General features: G+C 38.0%; 1 protein-coding gene across 2 annotated transcripts in view; it reads left to right on the forward strand.

Moving 5' to 3' along the window:
- LOC126373656 (cytochrome b5 reductase 4-like) overlaps nucleotides 1-19,871 on the forward strand; it is a 107,785-nt gene that overhangs the window by 59,564 nt on the left and 28,350 nt on the right. For both annotated transcript variants that reach the window (XM_050019875.1, XM_050019877.1), the window contains one exon: nucleotides 18,856-19,002. In XM_050019875.1, coding sequence (XP_049875832.1) covers nucleotides 18,856-19,002 — 147 coding nt within the window. The remainder of the gene's footprint in view (nucleotides 1-18,855; nucleotides 19,003-19,871) is intronic.

The following is a 19,871-nucleotide window of genomic DNA, read 5'->3' on the forward strand; positions in this document are numbered from 1 at the left end:
ACTGAAGCCGACTCGTAGCTTAAAGGGGGTGGTTTGCCCAGGGCTGTACCATTCGGAATAGGTTAGGTATGCTTTTGAGCAGAGTTAAAATCGCAGTCGAAGCTGCAGGCATTCACACAGCGATTCCTATTATAAAGTGGTTTCCGTATAAAAGTCACTAGGATCCCGTAAAATTATTTATTTTTGGATTTACACAATTCGTCACAGTGACTTTGATTTGTTATAATTTCCCCCGCCGGCATGGTCGACGATTTCCCTCATTCGGCGCTAATCGCTATCATTCATCGCGATTCATTTTTTCAAATATTTTTAGCTTACGATTATTTTCCGATTTGAGCTAGACAGAGGTATCTAAGCTAACTAAGTACCCACTCCACGCTCCGTCGTCATTCGATCCGCTATATTGGCGGTGGTGTAAGCGTTAATTGAAATTACCAAACTTCCTAATGCATGAATACGTTACACCCGACAACCTGTTAAATTAGTCTTGTTATACTTAGTTGTTTGTCTCAAAGTTATCAACTCCCAATTTCCAACGTCAAACTCAAACATAATTCCATATTCGCAATTGATTGATTTACAGTTGATTGATTAGGTAGGGCACGGTTGTACCTAACATAATAGAATTAGAAATGTATCGATTGAAAATGTAGGTGCGTGTAAATACGCATACAACGCAACGGCAATATCTCAGTCAATGAAGAAGCTAATGCGGGGTTTCATTACTTTAATGATACCATAACTTCTCAGTTTGCGGTCTTCTATTCATGTTGGACCTTTTAAAGTTCGGTCTTATCCGCTTAGGTACTGAACTGAGCTTTCCATAAGGACATCTCCATTTGGTCATTGCACGTCCTTCTAGGTCTTCCTTTGCCAGCCCTACCACCAACCTTCGCTTTATATATACTGCTCTCTTAATCCTATTATCCATCATCCGCTCCACGTGTCCAAACCAATTTAACATGCCCTTCATAGTCATTATATCGTCTTTTACAACGCATCTCCTTCTTATCGCACTGTTTCTCACTCTATCATTCAATTTAAATCCGCAGATGCTACGCAACGAACTCATTTTACGGCATTAATCCTACTTTCATGCTACTTTGAACCGGCGCCGGCGTGCGTGTATGAAGCGATTGATGAATGTAGAAGAAGCGTGAATGTGAAGAGAAGTGTGTCAGGATCGAAGCAAATAGAATTCCATAGTATCTGTTTCCCCCGTGAGAGATAGGCGTGAGTTTATGTATGTGTGTCTACTTAGGTATTATAATACGTATCCAGTTCTATTTATGTTTGAGCCAAAAACTTAGAACGTGCAACTTGACCGTGCCAAATTCTAAAATCAAAATTCGAATATTGTAGACATAACAATATTATTATCTGAGGACTAAGTATAAGTTATAAATTCTTATTGAAATTCACTTTAGGACGCGGACGTCAACGCAAAATCTCAACAATTCATACAAACTTATGCGAAGGGGTTTGTATTCAAACGCCGCCGTTATTAGTTGACTGAAGATCGAGTTTATCATATTTATTACTAAAGTTGCGTGTCATGTCGACTTGTGGCTCTATTTACCGCAATTTGTATTATTCCGACTTCTAATTATAAAATTATCTTTCATTTGCGGGTTTTAATAAGCCTGTTTTGTTTGATTATTCACTTCATTATTATTTTGTGCGGCCGATTTTCATTAAAGATCGGATCCATATACGTTAGCTCAAAAGTGTTATCTTGCTCTCGATAGGAATTGCGTATCTTTGTTGCAGTGGCAGCAATTTTTTACTCACGTGAATGTGCCTTGTACCACCTGAAATCTGTCCACAACTTTTTCTAGCAAATTACTTGTTCGACAGCTATTGTGGCGAACACAATGGAAGCAATTTGCCATGTCAATCACTTATCACCTGACGCAGCGTGTTCGAGTTACCCGTGCCGTTAAAACCATTAAACCTTTGTACTTATAACATCTCTGCGTAGTCGCCTGGAAGAAATTGCTTCAGAGCAATAAGGCCGCATTTTGTACTGTTGCTAAATGTTTTAAAAATGTTTGTATGTTTTGATTGATTGATAAATTAATAACATACATACATAATCTCGTAATCACTAATGGGATGGGCAGAACCACAAGTAATCAAAGACAACTTGCAGCCACTGTTGATACGAAGCCCTAAGATGAACCTTATGGTGACAGAAGATCAGCCCCATAACAATAACTTTCCATCAAGTAAATTAATAAGATAATTGTTTTTACCATATTTAACGTTTAATCACGTAAAACAACCCGATAAAAGTTTACTACGAGTAAAAAAAATAAGTTTGCAGGCAGGGTTGTCAAAAATAACTACCTTACTTATATATACCCATGAGGCATAGGAATATTTCCCAAATTCGAATACCTAATACATATTATAAAAGTCTATCTACAACTCATTTCTGAGCAAAAGTCTCCCCTCAACCAACCGGCTCCCCGCAACTCATCATGGACCATTATTCCACCACGCTGTCCCATTGCCGGTTGCCTCTCATAATGATGAATAAGAGAGACAACAGTACACCCTATCTTTACGTATGTCTTTTACATGATATCATCATCTCCTTAGCATTATCCCGTTTTTCACAGGGTCCACTTTCCTAACCTGAAGATTTCACAGGTCCAGTTTTTTACAGAAGCAACTGCCTGTCTGACCCTCCAACCCGCGAAGGGAAAACCAGCCCAATACAGGTTAGGTCACATACCTCCGAAAATGCATTTCTCGGGAATGTGGGTTTCCTCATGTTGTTTTCCTTCATCGCTGAGCACCTCATAATCATTTATGATCCAGACATTAATTGGAAAATAAATTCGACAATCATTGGTTTAGGCCTGTGCTGGATTCGAACCTGCGACCTCAAAGTGAGAGGCAAGCGTTCTACCAACTTGGCTACCACGGCTCTTCAACTGTCTTTTACATGATATAATTAATGTGATCTCGTAAGTGGGTTCTTAACAGTTGATTATAGTTAAATATTTGATGACTACATCAAATATTAAACTTACTAAAGACTTACTTAATATTAGACTTACCAAAGTTTCCCTCATTCAGCGCTTATCGCTATCGACCCACTAGGGTCGATTAATTCTTTCAAATATTTTTCCTCTCAGACGACGCCCTGAGCCGAGTTTCGCACCCAACTGGGCACCCTCAGGCCTGTTGTCTTAAACGTTGTACCGGGTGAGAGCCTTCAGCGCTCCCCATTTGTCCGGCCAAGTAGTTAATGCCATCTGCGGCAAATCTACAATAAGTCACGTCAAAAAAAAAATGACTTACTAAAGTCTCAAATTACTTTACCCTCTTTAGATCTGGCATGACTTTTACGTTAATTACGTGTCTAATCTAATTTAACAGCAAACACGGTTCCCGTTATAATTTAAGTATGTATTTTCAATCGCCAAAGTCTTTGTTTACAATAAAATCAATTTGAGTTTGGAGTGCTTCCAAGTTGAATCAGTTTTTCCAATTGAATTTTATTGATCGAATGGATTGGGACCCGGATCGACTTATTCTCAACTCTGAAATCATTCAAAACCTGTCTTTTTTATCTCGGCAAACATTTAGGAGCCAACTACATTTTTATGTGGATTGTATTTGTACGCTAGTTTGTAAAATATTTAAAATTATTTAAATACGTAAATTATTAAATTACGTAAATTATTTAAATACTAATTTATACAGAATAGACGAACTTTGCTTCTCACAAATCTTTCTAAGTTATATTTTTTCCATTAACTGTCTTCTTCTTATCGTGTGGGTTGTGAGGTGGAATACCAGCCCCCATTAACTGTCGTAGTTTTATATTTAATCCATTGTAAGTGTAAGACGTTTTCTAGTGCTTCAATTTCTTGAACTATTTCTGAGTTTTTTACCTATACCTTTAGCAGATGTACAATACAATGTGTTGGCGTTAACGCCAGCATTTTCTTAATAAAATAAGCATAATAAATCATATTTACTTATCTGCCTACCTTTGATAACTCACGCGGTTTCCCAAATACTTTTATAAAGCAACATCACCCGTTTATCACAGCGGCTTAGCACAAAATCTTTGTTCATGTGGAAATAACAATGTCGAAATCTCGGCAAATACAATACACAGACTGATCTCTGTTTTTATTTGATATTGCGCATAATTTCACATAGACTCAATATTTGAATGTGACTCGGCACTCAATATTCCACGCGTTTTCAGGGTTCAATACAAACCGTTCTCCTTCTTTACAACAATGTAAAATATTACTTCTGTACTGCGAAGTACGTATAGTTTGCGAATAACTTTGGTTTCTTTCCTGGGAAACAAAAGGTATCTTATACGTAGAGACTAAACCTTGAAATGGACGCTATGTTTCGTAGTTAATTTAAAAACTTTTATTGAGAATGAAGGTATCCAGTTTCTCACCAAGTACGCGAGTGAGCCGTTTATCTCACGACTGCAGGAATTCTTTCCTGCCAATACAAACCTATTTTCCTCGTCACGTACTTAATTTAATAGGGGTAAAGGAAATTGGCGCTATTCAGTACATACAACAAATGAACGTCTGGCCACGTGAAGACTGCTATGGTACGCCAAAATACTGAACCAGCCGTGCGTTTATAAGCCGTTCCCTCGGGAAGCGAACACCTGTCTCGTTTTAATTCAACGGTGAAAAAACAACGCCGGCTGAAATCCTTTAAAAAGGTTAATCTACCTGCTTTGTCTTAGATTGAAAGTGTTAGGGATAAAGGATTTACTCTAAACCCTGTTTACGGTAATCTTTCATGCGTGTGCTAACAATCTGTCTTGCGCGTAAGAACACGCTCAAGAAGCGTAGCGTTTAATCGTAAGTAGTTTTTAGTTTATCATTTCGTAAAAAGCGGATGCTAAAACATGGGTAGATACGATTTTCTCCAATTTTAAATTGTCAATCCTTCTAGTTGTAAGTCTCTCTCTCTTTGTATTAGTTTTCTTTCGACATTCCTTTATTTATAAGACGAAGAGTTTGTCCTCAATTTTGGGGAAGCTTCGTAGGCGGGACATATTGACGTATGGATTGCCGAAATCCAGCTTTAAAGATGTCGGTCCCAAATCAATCAATGTCTCCCAACATTACTTTAATTGCCGATGAAATATCGTGGCAGAGTATTGATTGACGCCAGTCGCTTCAACTCGTCGTTTCATCAATAAAATCCAAATCGTCGTAGTAATTACTAAGGGGTTTAGCCCAACGGATCGCGGGAACAAGTTTCAAAGGAAAATCCGCACAACACAAAATTGATGTAATAAAGATTTCAAATTGCAAATGATTGATAACCTAGTTCTCACGTCAGAAGCATTTATAGTCATTTCTACGTCGGGAATGCAATCGGTTGAAACGAGATGTGATTCTAGGCTATCCCGGCCTGTACAACTCGTATGTACTTCGTGATATGCCACGCCATATAACTATCTAGCTAGTAGTATAGACAGATTAATCAATAGCAAGCCGACTTCAGTAGGTTTCGAGGTTGAAATAACTTCTGCTTGGGCACACCTGCGCCGTTATTATCACTATTATTTGAGACACGGTAAGCCGTAAGAACGTACTTTATACCACCTGTTCGCTTATGAAAACATCGTTGATACTATGAGAACAGTGGCTGTAAATTCAAGTAACCTGCGGGAAACACGCTTTATTGAACTTAATCCGCTTGCGTTAGCTTTGCATTCTACAAAATGCAGTGTATTTTCTACGCCGTAACGGGTAACTTCTAACTAATGTACTCCCCGAACGCGCTATAATCTTCCTATTTCCTTTTAGTTTACCGAATAACTTGGTTTGTGTGTATACGAATGTATTTTTCATTATCTTTTGTAAGTCATCATAATCATCATTTTCAGCTTTGTATCCGCTGAACAGCGCCGCTTCCTGTCTATTGTATTTATATCCACCATTGTGCTCTGTCTTATTCAAGTTTTACAAAAGTAATGTTTTCTGTGAACGTTGCTAAATCTTGTAAACAGTTTAGTGCGCAGATACCATCTGTGAGTTATAAACTACCTTTTCTTAAAAGTAAGTCACGGTACGTTGTACTATGTAGGAACGACGTGTTTCTCGCATTTGTTCGCGATGTTATCTGACAGACTTTCTCCTTCACAATTGGCCGTGTCGTATCACGTCGGATGTTTTCAGACGTCAGCTTTTGAAAAGACCCTACGAGGCCGCGACCTCTGCTGTAGGCAATTCTCTGGATTTCGTTCAAGGTTCTCTTTTAAAAAAAAAAACATTCATTACGTCTGATTGAAAACGCTAAATTGGTGTCATTTTTATTGTGCATTTTAAACGCTTGCCCTTCCCTAAGTTCGAAAACGAGAATTAGCTTCTAACATGCTCGATATAAACCGTCTGGTTCTATTTAAAAGTAGACGTGGTTTTGCTATTTTGTGCGCGATATTTCAGTATACAGCCAAACTAGAGTCAGCTCAGGTTCAGCTCACTTTTGCGAATCAATCTTTTATTCACGTGGAGGGTCGAGTGACGCGGAAAAAATAGAATTAGTGCCGTATATTCTTTTTTAGTTCACTGATCTCCCGTACCTACGTCACCTGATCGAGTTATTGGCCCGCTCAACTGAATTGATATTGGTAAATCCTAGGATTGTACTCTATCAAACGATTTTAGTAGAATCAATATATTCCTGGAAATCAGTTCCGAAATATACAAATTTGTGCCCTATGCCTGAAATAAACTGAATGTACCAACTGCATGAAATACCGTGCATATCGACGGTAACTGTTCCTTTGGAAAAGACTGTTAGGTTTACCTGTTCGCGTATAGTACAGTCGTCAGTGTCTGTTTATGTAGATATTGTAGACATTGTTGTGTGTATGTATACGAAAATGGTATACAAAACAATGTCTAATAAGGACGCACGGACGACGGAGCAACTACGTTCGTTTAATGTTGCAACTAACTAACAACAAACTACTTCGGCGAAAAGCTAAATCGAGGAGTACTTTCTTAATCAAAATTTTCCTCAGTTTACAGTCTAGGATATTTTGCGTTAGTAGTAGTAGAGAACCGTGGTAGTCCAGTTGGTAGAACGCTTGACTCTCAATTTGAGGTCGCAGGTTCAAATCCCAGCATGGGCCTATACCAATGATTTTCGAATTTGTTTTCGAATTCATGTTTGGGTCAGAAATGATTATCTCGTACTTAGCGGTGAAGGAAATCATCGTGAGGAAACCCACATTTGTGCCACTGTATTGGGCTGGTTTTTTCTTCGTGGGTCGGAAGGTCAGACAGGCAGTCGCTTCTGTCAAAAACCGGACCTGTCAAATCTTCAGGTTAGGTAAGCGGACCCCGTGAAAAACGGGATGATTTTGCGTTAGTATGTTTGGTAACACGAACTTAAACATAATCCGATAATGATTCCCGCAGACACCTTAGTACCCGACTGGTGCGAAATTTTCATATCCGCCAAAATTGATATTGCGACGTGTCAGATAAAGGCTTCACATTTGCTCATAATACTTCTTATTCCTAGTGTCTTCACCCGTAATAAGATTTGTATATGATCCTCATGAAATATGCACAATGGAAAATTGAAATTTACGCTCTTATACACATTGAATAGACCTTTACGTAAACCTTACCCTTTCATACTGTGTCATATTTGCAACACGGTAAACGAAAGCTGTATCAATAACAGGTGACATGTTCGTTTCGTCGCTTCGTGAATAAAACATTAGATCAAATTGACGGAGTTCGTTTGTAGAAATACAATTCATATTCCTTTTGATGTGGTAGGTATCCGCTTTACGTTTTATTACTTATTCGTAATAATTCCATAAATGAATAATTGTCGATAAATATCTGTTTTTTATGTATGTATAAAATTGACTAGAATGTCGTAGAAATTACCGAAGAAAAAAACATTTACAAGAAACGCACGCACGTAAGTGTTTTTATAACGGTGGACTGGAACATATCACTAGAGTAAATAGCAATCAAATATACGTAGACTGTAAGCAAAACTTTTTATTTCTTTGTATATTTCTTTGTCTCATGTCGGTTTGTGAGGTAAATGGTTTCATGATATTGTGAGATTAAAATCTGTTATATATTATTTGGAGAAAAATGTTTAAAAATACACAACTTGCACGTATACGCTACAACTTAATTTACGGAAAACCGCTAGCATAATGCCATGACCCGAGATTCAAGCTTCCTTAAAGTTATTAAACTGTTTCGAATTACAGAAGGTAAGTAACTAACTAGGGAATAATGAAGTTATGGAACTCTGATTGTTTGGATTATCTAACTTTATCTATCTATTGTTCATTGCTTCGAAACTATAACGTGTATCTCGAGCCGTTGTGATGAGAATCACACACTTGCTCTGTATCCATGTATGTACGTACCTACATTATATATACCTACACTCGGTGCTCATCCCGTAGTTCTTACAAAAAGGCGAGTCGCATTTCATCTCAGCGCTAGCCAACTGTTTCACGCTTCTAGTCTTTTAAAAGACGCTATAGAAAACGCATTTGCTCTACATTCATCGTGGTTCTTCAGAACTCTATCGAGGTTTTCTTTTGAATCTACATCCATTGAAACGGTGCAAAGCGGAAAATTTCCGGAATAGAATGTAAGAATTCCCGATAACGTTCAATCAGCAGAATGGAGGCAATGTTAGCAGTTTTTGTGAGAGAGGATCCATCATTAGTGCGACCCCTCCCTCACTCCATCAGTACCGAACGCCCCCTAATGATGCTCTTACTTGCAAGAAAGCGTTTACCTATTTTCCCACGCGCTTGCCATCTTGAACAGACAAATTATAAACCTTCTAAGAACATAAACAACACCTTCAAGGCTTATAAAAAGAAAAAGAAAGAGTATACCCTCAGTTGTAAATAACAGAGTTAATGGTGCGAAATTGATATTATTATATTTAAGAGCAAGTGGTACTTGCAAGTTAAATCGAGAAACTTCTCACCCCTTATCTAAAACAGCATCAGTAATTTAAGAGCCACGCTCGGTGTAGCATTCTTAAAATAGGGCAGTGGTTTCCCTCTTTCCTTCCGCCCCGCATTACTCTGTCTGACGCGAGTGAGATGTCGCCCAGAGTAGACTATTTCAAAGCCGTACTACGATTCCTGTCCTCCGCCTCTGAATAGTACTGACAGTTACTGCTGCCCTCTGTCAGGTATATAATAATATGTAATACGTAATTCGTCTTACCTCCATAAACTTTTTACACAGAAACCTATTATTGTAGGTACCTGTACCTACATGGAGTGGGACGAGCAAACATTAGGATCCCTTATGATCGGATTGACAACCTAAACAAACAAGACTGAACAAAGATAAATTTTGTTTGGAAGGGTTTGATAGGAAAATGGTTCTAAATGCTGAATTACATGGATATAAAAACTCACGTCTATGTACCTCCAATCCAGGAGGCACTAGACACTACCTCAAGTTATCGGATGATAAACCTACATGCCTGCAGATACCTTTAATAAATACTATGCCACTTACATCCCCAAACAAGTACGTACCGCACAGTGTTAGTGAAGCAGTAACGAATACTGAGGGGGATGATTCAGACCATGATTCTGAGTTGATATCATGTAGAATTTCCTGTCAGAAATTAAATGACAATTTTAGTGTATTTTTAATTATTTTGAGTTTCATACTTTTGAGACGGAAAATTCCACTTGATATTAACTCAAGAACTCCGAATCATGGTCTGAATCATCCCTGAAAGTTTTCGTTGCGATGTCACTAACACCCGGAATTTTTCGCTTCTTCCATGCGTGGAACGGAACTCAAATATTCTACGCACAGTTTGAAAGTGTCAGAGCCAACGAAAACAAACACCGTTCATAAAATAATCAACTTTGAACTTCTTTTCGGTATCTTTCTTAGGGATTTTGTTATTTCTAACTTCTTTTAGTTTTATTTTTTCTACGCGTTGTTTCACTTTTGTCCCCCTTCTATCTCTTATTTTCTTCCCATATCGTTTATTGCGTTTCACTTGGTAAAGGGCTGGTTACAATTAACCCCATTCATATCAACCCATTCTATCCCCGTTCTACACTTTTGTTGCCTGCTTGTTCTCCTACCATTATCATCTATAAACCATTGTCCATTGTTCATTGTTGTGTAATAGTAAATCTACGTAACTATGTTAATAAGTACTAGAAATCAACTAAGATGTCCGTCGACCAATGAGATAATTAAAGAATCAAGGACGAGTGCTCGCCGCAGGGAATCAAATGACATTAATTTATACAGATAAGCTCAGTAGCGTCATTATCTGTGTAAATTAATGTCATTTGATTCCCTGCGGCGAGCACTCGTCCTTGATTCTTTAATTATCTCATTGGTCGACGGACATCTTAGTTGATTTCTAGTACTTATTAACATAGTTACGTAGATTTACCTCGAATGGTATTATCTACTTAGATGGAAGTATTAATAATAAAAAAAAACACTTTATTGCACACACATACACAAGTATTTAGTGATGACTTATTAACAAACTGAACCTCTGGGCAAGCAAGCAGCAAGTGGTGAAACAGTTCACCACTTGCTGATTCAAAATTCAAAAATATTTATTTCAAAATTGGCTTACAAAGTCAGCGCTTTTAAAACGCCAAAAGTTAAATTACATATTATGTAACTAGCTGTAAAACTACTACCACATCGGAATTTGTATCGCTGAGGGAAAGACGTGGCGAGAAAACCTCCCAGCACAGGGCCCTAGTCCTACTGTTTCATGTTTTCCTTTCTTTTTTGAAATCCAGTTTGTATTACATAATTTAGAAACTTAATACAATGGTATTCCAATTACAGTCGGTGGAAGATAAATATTATATGTACCTAGTGTAGATACAGCTACCAAAAAAAAACCAGAAAAAGTACAGTTTAATCAGAAAATAATATTTTAAGCGTGAACTGCACGTAGGTCAAATCTAAAACACAGATTGGCCCTTGATTCTTGCAGACACCTCCTAATTTTAAGTTATACCCGTCATTTTCTTATCCGCCGAAAAGGAAAATGATGGACGATTGATAACTGTCAATTTTAAAAATGAATAAATTACCCGGGCGAATAAAATAGGCATCCCGCTGATATTCAAACCTGTTTGACATGTGCTGTGGACTTAATTATGTCGGGTTATCGGCCAACATTAAATTCTGGGGGGGAGGGGGGTTTAAGTTTCTTTACGTGTGTTCCATAATTTTTCGGTGGATAAGAAAATGACAGGTATAACTTTATATTAGATGGTATGTATTGGAATCAGCACAGTTGTGTTCATATGGTTTGCGCATTATCATCTACTCGTAAGTCCGATTGTTTGACGTTACAAAACCGAATACGAAAGTAACATCAAACCCTAACCCTCTTTTTGAAGTTATTTCATCGCAATATTATAATATACACTTCCGCATTCATACTCGTATTAGTGAGGATAAATTCAGTGGAGTGTAAGAGTGTGAAGGATGAAAGGAATCTATAAGGAAGGGTCGTCGGGGCCTTACCTTGCCTAAGTATTATTTTGCGATAAATGCTTCCTTTGGCGATACAGGGGCTATCATACGACGCTATGTCATATTATAAATGCTCTTTTATAAGAAACCAGCTTACCGCCCGCGGCTCCATCGGCGACTTCGGTTATCGCGCGCGAGACGTTTCTTTTCCATACCCTTTTCAATCCCTTAGGGGGTGATTTCTAGGATAAACTCTTCTTTTCTAGGTCTCAAATTATCTTCGTATGTACCAAATTTCATGTAGGGTCAGCGCAGTGGTTTGAGCGTGAAAAGGTAACAGACAGAGATTTTAGTACGAATGTAGGGAGCTGCCATTTCTCTTCCCGCTTCATTTATCAGCGGCTTGTTAGCTCAGCAATTTTTACTCCACCACTTTATAAAGTTAACCGCTAGTCTCGGAATATTCAATTTGCAATTTATTTTCAGCGTCAGAACTCAGTTTTTCTTCTAGCTACGCCCGTAGCTTAGAAAATTGATATTGAAATTTTAATATCAGCAAGAAAATTGTATGGTCGGACTCTTTATTATTTTTCAAACACAAGTCAAACATTGGTTTAATTTATATTCTGTCAACTCGTAATTCTTTTAAAAAGCTCTTTCATCGGTTATAGAAGGGTGGAGGAGGCAAGCTTCGATTCATAATGACGTCATTAGATGGCGGCGGGCAGTAAGCCTTGTTGAGAGCTTGAATGCAAGCACTGTCGGCTTACGTCACGAGAGTAAGCACTTAAGGCGAACCTTCTCTAGGAATACTTAGGTGGGCAAATACGTGTCCAAGTTGAAGCCGTCTTTGTAAATACTTATCCCTTGTAACAAGAACGCTCTTATTTTGAAATCATCTAGAAATTTCTACGGTAAGCTATCTTTGTCGTCGTTCGTCTGGTAAGCACGTACTCAGTCACAGCCCCGCGTCGTAACCACAGCAAATGTCTCTCGTAATCACCTTAAGTAAATCTTACCAAACGAATTTACATTCAAAGCACGCAATTTCACAAATGACGTGAAATTCCCACAGGCACAAGTGCCTTAGACCTAATAAACGTCACCTGTAAGATACTTAGTGTGACGCTTTACATCATTTTGCTAAATATATAATTTAGATGAAGCCTGAGGGTCGCGAGAAAATTAACGGGCTCACACCGAGATTAAATAATCAAAGAGGAAAATTCCCGACGTAAATAGCCCTTTATAGACTCGATGATAAAAAGCCCCAGCAAGGTAAATGAGCGTAAATTTAAATAGGTGCCCATTCTACCTTGATATTTGGGAAGGTAAAACCTCTTATTACAAATATTTTAACATTTCTTCCAATTTTGAACCTAATGCAAATTAAAATTGACGACGAAAGCACGAATGACTTAAGCGTACCTGAGATTGACTTGACGAAAATACTGATAATTTAGTAGGTATACTTTTTCTTTTAAGGAATTAATGTTAAACAATAAATCATCGCTAATATGATTTCGTCCTTTTTGAGTGCCAATATTGGAAGGTGCGAATCTTTGTCATTTATTTGTGATGTGATAACACGACTGTTGAATTCCTCAAAAAATTCCGACCTCAACTTTACAGCGGCTTTCTGTCATCAAGTTCCGGGTAGGTAGCAAATTGATATTGGACCGCAACTACATATTACTTTGCGAAGTGCCCATCTCTCTGCTCCGAGCCGTCTTTGAGTAAACCCGGAAAATCCCTTTCTAAGTGCAACGCAAGCACGACTAACGTGAACTCTGATAGAAAAGCTTCTAACACTGAACATACTTTTGTTTTTGCGACCGCACCGTGTTGGGTGTCGAGGTAGCCAAGTTCTAAATGAGGTTTACTAAGCGGCGAAACTGTCTAGCTTAAAAATAGACCCTTACCTAATCATGTACTCGCATCTCGTGCGATGACGTGCTTTGCATCTAGATCGGATGGCTCCCACTCAACTCTAATGCCACCTAAGAGCCACTCCTTCTTACCTACATAGATATCATCGCCACTACTCTAGGTGGTTTGAGATCGATACTCCAATACTGCACCCAGAATCTTATTTATGAAATGGAGATCTTCATTACCGAGTTAACAATACACGTTCAAATATTAGTCTTTGAATGACACAATAGAGTTAAATACACCGACTAAGCTTATCTACTGGAGAACTCTTGAGGATTACAGACAAACATTTCTCACCGTCTACTCCAATTAGGTGGGTATTTGTGTAAGCAGATACGTCCCCTCCAGAATGAAGTGTTATGGTTAGGTAGGTACATGTATATAGACTAAACAGAATATATCAAACAATAGATCCTTCTCGTTACGATGAGCTGCAGCGTCGACATGAAATTTGGCGGTACGGGAGTCGTAAAGATGAATATAATGACATGTTTGTATTATATTAGAATAGTAATGAAAATTAAAGCTTAACATTAACAAAAATTTTCCACAACATTATACGAGACGAAAAAAAAGAAAAATAAGTAATGAAAACAACAATTTCAATTTAAATAAGAGGGTCTCGTAACGCAGTAAAATTCAGAACTCATACTGAATGACCAACGAGCAGAACGACGTTGACCTCACGATTTTAATTATTCGCATTTTAATAACCGAGTCAAAGCCTGGGCATTATGAAGAGCTCTATCTAAAGTCGGTTCTGTCAGCCTGTCTTTACCTATACAACCTATTTGTAACACTTTAAATTGTTCACACAAACTTTGTTAATAAATTGGAGTTGTGGAGCCGCGGCCAGCCTTCTTCAAACGACCAAAGGAGGTCGTCCTTTGAGTCTTGAATTCTTCTAAAAGTTAATTAACTTAAAATCTACCTTAGACTAATATAGTTAAATTCAGTTTCTCGCAAAGTCATCATCGGTTCCGCTCAGCGACATTAATTGAATTTGTTTGGTTAGGTTAAGATTTTAGGAAATTGGAAAATATTTACAATATTTTACTCCTGTTGCGAAATGTGTAGTGAAATTTTATTAACATCAAACCATTGCTCGCTAAACCTTTTTGTGAAGCATGAAAAACCAATTTATTTTTTTTTTAGTAGCTTCTGAAGGCAGTTCAGCAGAGAGTCGTACGTGCTGGCTGAAATTGTACGTGTCGCCACGACACAGTCGACATCAAAAATAAGCGGAAATGAACATCGGCAATTACGTAGACTTTGATCTCAATTACATCTAATACACTTAGCGCTCCCGTGGACCGAATATAATGTTTGCCAAGCAAATATCACACACGAAGTCGATTCAAGTTTACCAATATTGATTCCTTAGGGTGGGAGTTCGGTGGAGCCCTACTCATTACTTATACAAGCTGACTGGCACAAACACATTACATAAATCATGTTGCTGCGGTTCTTGTTGCTTCGATACTGTGCTGCGGTTTCCACCTCCAGAGAACAAAAATGCTCGTACGTAAATGCAAGGTACCTAAACATTTTTTCGCTTACAGAATTACAATGTACGATCACGAGTATGTTTAGAGTAGAGCAGAGTCCATTGAACTATTACCCTTTAGGGTGGTAATTGGTTTTATTTGAAATTAATCGTCTAACTCTTCTTGGTAAATTTGCTGCCCTGCGAACTCTATGAACTCTTCTCATACATACATAAACTCACGCCTATTTTCCACCGGGATAAGCAGAGACTATGGAATTCTATTTGCTTCGATCCTGATATACTTCTCTTGCTTCCTCCACATTCATCAACCGTTTAATACACGCACTTCACAAATATTTCATTTTCACTTCAGAAATAAAACAAATCTTCGAAAATATGTTCAATATCTGTTAATATTTAAACTGGTTTACTGAGTTGCGTCTTTTCAATTCTATTTTAGGAGTAAGCTTCTCTTGGTTTTAACTAACCACGAACAAGTCAAAAGGTGCTTTGTGCCTAAATTTGTTCGAAACAAACTTGAATTTTGTGCCTAATGAAAGAGGGGCGAGACCGTTAGAAGTTCAGGGCCAAAGGGCTAGACTGCCTATTACCCTACAATGGGTTGGCGAGGCTTCGGTTTGAATGCCTGAAGTCACAAGTTGTATGAGAGGAAAACTTTCCCATAGCTACAACTTTCACTCTTTCCCTAATGGACTGCCAAGTGCGGTTGCTATGGAAACGTAATTACACTCTCGTACAGTCGTAAATGCAGAATATATTATGTTATCTCGTCATTTATTTTCGTAACTACCAAATATTTTAAGACGGTACCCTGTACGAGAATTAAGACAGTTTAATAAATTGAAACGTTCTCGAAACTTTTTAATTTAATACGACAATCCGCTTAACCAGAAGAAATTCAAAAGATTAAAAGTCAAGGACATCAACTTTGACGAAAGAGTCAATATTAAATGAAAGCTTGTTTCGGGTTGATCGTCGAATACCTGATTTTATTTGGAAGAAAATCAAAGATGGCCCATTGGGTCGTCTGATTGGCATCGACCAAAAACTTCGAAGGCCATCGATGAAACTTGAGTGATCGTTATTGATTGATTTGTTCCCAGTGGTATTCTTTTGTTCGTGGATAAGTTAGAGGATTTGATGTGTTTGTTGTTGAACATTGTTACGTAACATCAAACATGAGACGAGCCCAAAGTGATTTATTTTGTGCAAAGTTATTTAAGTAAACTAAGTGTTAGAGAAACGAGTTCTGAGAATATGTGGTGTTTCAGGGGCAATATTAGTTAACCTAATATAAAGGTTATCGACCATCATAGACGGCACCTATCACGTTGGTCTATCAAAAAGCTTGGTGAAGTGTGGATACTTAGTTCATCGTGCGATGGATGGACTTCTGACTATGAATTGGGAATATAGGCGTGAACTTACATTGTGTGTTTTTTCATTAACAGTATTTGCGGACCGATACGACCTTCAAACCTTCAAAAAAAGAGCATACTCCTATTGTGACCCCTCTGGTGTTGCGAATGTATGGGCGACGGTAATTGCTGACCATCAGGCGATCCATCTGCTCGTTAGCCTCTATTTTATAAAAAACATCTTATTTTAAATTGTACGGTCATTTTCAATACAAAGATATACCTACTTATGTAAGTATTTTACCTTAAACCAATGACTTCAATTGGTTTTCGAATCCATGTTTGGATCATAAATTATTATCACTGCTCGGCGGTGTATGAAAACATCGTGAGGAAACGCACATTCCCGAGAAATGCATTTTCGGAGGTATGTGACCTAACCTGTATTGGGGTGGTTTTCCCTTAGGGGGTTTGGAAGGTTGCAGTCGCTTCTGTTAAATACCGGACTTGTCAAATCTTTAGGTTAGGTAAGCGGACCCCGTGAAAAACGGGATAACGGTAGGGAGATGATGAAGTTACTACCCAGTCAGGAGGATTTCAATACTCCAGAGTCCAGATTGATCCTCAAGTTTTACTTAAAGTCGTACCATAAAAATACCCGCGGCTAACTTTTCAAGTCATAAAAATATTCAGGGTAGCGTCTGAGCTCGTTCTTCATTGATATTGATGTCGAGAACTTTTTATTTACTTTGCAATTTCTTCGTCGTCGCTATGACTCATTTCATGGAAAAATTCCAACAATTTTTATTGGAAGAAATATATATTTTTTTATTTAATTAACAAACAATTTCAATTAATTTCTAAAATTTCCGCTCCGTCAGGGATAGCAGTCTGACCTTTATGTATATAGATATAGGTATGCCAGTGCGACAAAATTTTTCAAGGAATAATTCCAACATGTTTTATTATTTATTTACAGAGTAATTTAATGCGTATGGCGTGAAAACAATATATAAACTAGATAAAAAAGAAAAACAAGACTATAAACAACAAAAACAAGTAGTCCACGAAAAATTGTACAACATTTTATATTGGAATAAAATTCTTTGTTCAGCACGACGTAACAAATTTAATATCTTTACTTAATAATGTGGTAAACAAACTACAAAGAAATTATACTCTTTGTACCAAGATAAAAGTTTATTTTTTAATATGTAGCGTTAGGTGGTTTCTCAAATTAAGCTCTATTGATTTCTATTGTACCTTCTAGGGACACAGAGAGCATTGCTGATACAATAGGTAGATATGGTTGAACTTAAACTTGGTTATGCTATTCTCGTGTAATTAATTTAAAATATGATTTTACAAAAGAGCTTACATTAAATAATAACAATATTCCAACTGTAGAAGTCTTCTCCTGCAGAGTGTGCGCTAGAATTTGCCGCTTCAGAATCGACTTGCACAGCCATGAAAAGTGCATCACTTCGCGACAATGACAATTATGAATCGTCTGAAACAAACGTATGAGGCCTATAATGAAATAATAATATTTAAAATACAATGAAAGTGGGAAACATTCCACGTTACTTATGGATTATAGCACATATTTTATATTTTGATGTCTAATTTAGACGCTATTAAGCTGCTAATTACTAGCTTTTGAGTATGTTTTCCTTCGAATATTATTATAAAAGTATTCTCTTTAGGCATCCCAGAGTCGACAAAGCAGTGGACGTTGTACATCTCTCTCGTCACTAGCAAAAAAAAAGCCAGCTAGAAAAAATATCTTTGTTTAGAGATAAGCTTACCTGTACTGTCCGTTTTCTTTGTTATTTTTGTCTGTTTTATATATAGTGGACAAATAAATAAGTACATGAAGGTTATTGTTAGGCCGGGATGAACGTGTTAACCATTACACCACCGGGTCCTCCTGTCCACGCGAAATTTTTCGATCTATGTATCGTCATTAAACCCACGCTGGCGCTATCTATCTAAAATATTGGTGCTGATTCCTGTAGACACAATCTAATTTTATTTTAAGTTATATCTGTCATTTTCTTATCCGCCGAAAAGGAAAGGGACGGGTAATAGACAAGCATTAAATTTATGGAACACACGTCAATTTTAAGCATAATCAAAAACAACCCTATAAAATTTTTACATTGGCTAATAACCCGACACAATTAAATTGACAGCACACGTCAGACGGCTTGTGTCCTTTTTGATTCGTCCGGGTTATTCATTCATTTACTCATTCTTCCTAAAATTAAGAGCTGTCATTCATTTTGCCTTTCCTTTTCGGTGGATAAAAAAATGACAAGTATAACTTAAAGTAAAATTAGGAGGTGTCTGCAGGAATCGGGGCCATTGAGTACATATATTTCCATATATTGATTACAAATAGATCACGCTCGTCCCGGCTTGACAGGAGCTGCGGGTTCAAGTACCGTCCGAGTCAGATTTTTTTGGTTTAATTTTCTCTTTGTGAGTTTCTCTAAGCACGGGTGAGTGTTATAACATAAAAATCCATAAAGTTTGTTGTTTGTTACAGGCAACCCTCGCAACAAATGCGCGCTGCAGCCGGGACACAGCCTGATGGACTGGATCCGGCTGGGCAATTCGGGCAAGGACCTCACCGGCGTCGGCGGTCGCGTACGACCCGTCTCGCCTGCTGAATTAGCCGCGCATAACACGCAGAGTACGTCTTACTATTAGCACACCCCGGACACCTTATACAAAAAACCTCGTTTTACACAGACACTACACATTGACGTTATCGCACATCTGAAGCGCATTTGAACATAAAGTAAAACCAAGCGGGGTGAGGTAAACCCAGCTCAGCCGCTGGTGGGGAGCGGAGAGTTGCCGTTCCATACGTAGTATTATTCCTTATTCGATGCTATTAGTGTTTAATTATTATATAACAGAAACAGACTATATACCTACGTTTCACTGCTAGGCACAGACTCTTCAATCAACCGGAGGGAGTATGGAGCATACTCCACCACACTATTGTCCACGGGCTGTGAAGACATTTTTAGACGGCTAATAGCCGGTTTTAACGTGCCCTCCGAAGCACGGAATCATCTTACTTTTTCGGACAATCTGGTAATTCAAGCCTCTAATATCCGTAACAAACAAAGGACAGTCTCACATAGTGATTTCGGCAATGTCCCCATCGGGAATCGTACCCGGACCTCCAGTTTGTGAGCCCAACGCTATAAGCACTACACAGAGGCTACCTACTAGATACGAGTATTGGCGTGGTGCCGGCAACGAGTCTGAAAACAAACGGAGCTTTCTATTGTCACGAAAGACCGCGGAGAAACATAAGCCCTGTACTAATGGGTTTACAGGCTCGTGCATAAACTAACACCTATATTCCATCTCTTTCTAATTTTTATCCTGTTTTCACTCAGACGATTCACAGCATTATGACCACAATAAATTCATCCTAATGATAATTATGGTAACGATGTGGTGTTTGGTGAAACGTACTTAGTGGTAAATAAAGGCGTGACCACTTCAACCTTTACAAAATGACATTGCACGATCGATTGTCATGAA

This window comes from Pectinophora gossypiella, chromosome 16 (genome assembly GCF_024362695.1).
Source record: "Pectinophora gossypiella chromosome 16, ilPecGoss1.1, whole genome shotgun sequence".
Taxonomy (NCBI): Eukaryota; Metazoa; Arthropoda; class Insecta; order Lepidoptera; family Gelechiidae; genus Pectinophora; species Pectinophora gossypiella.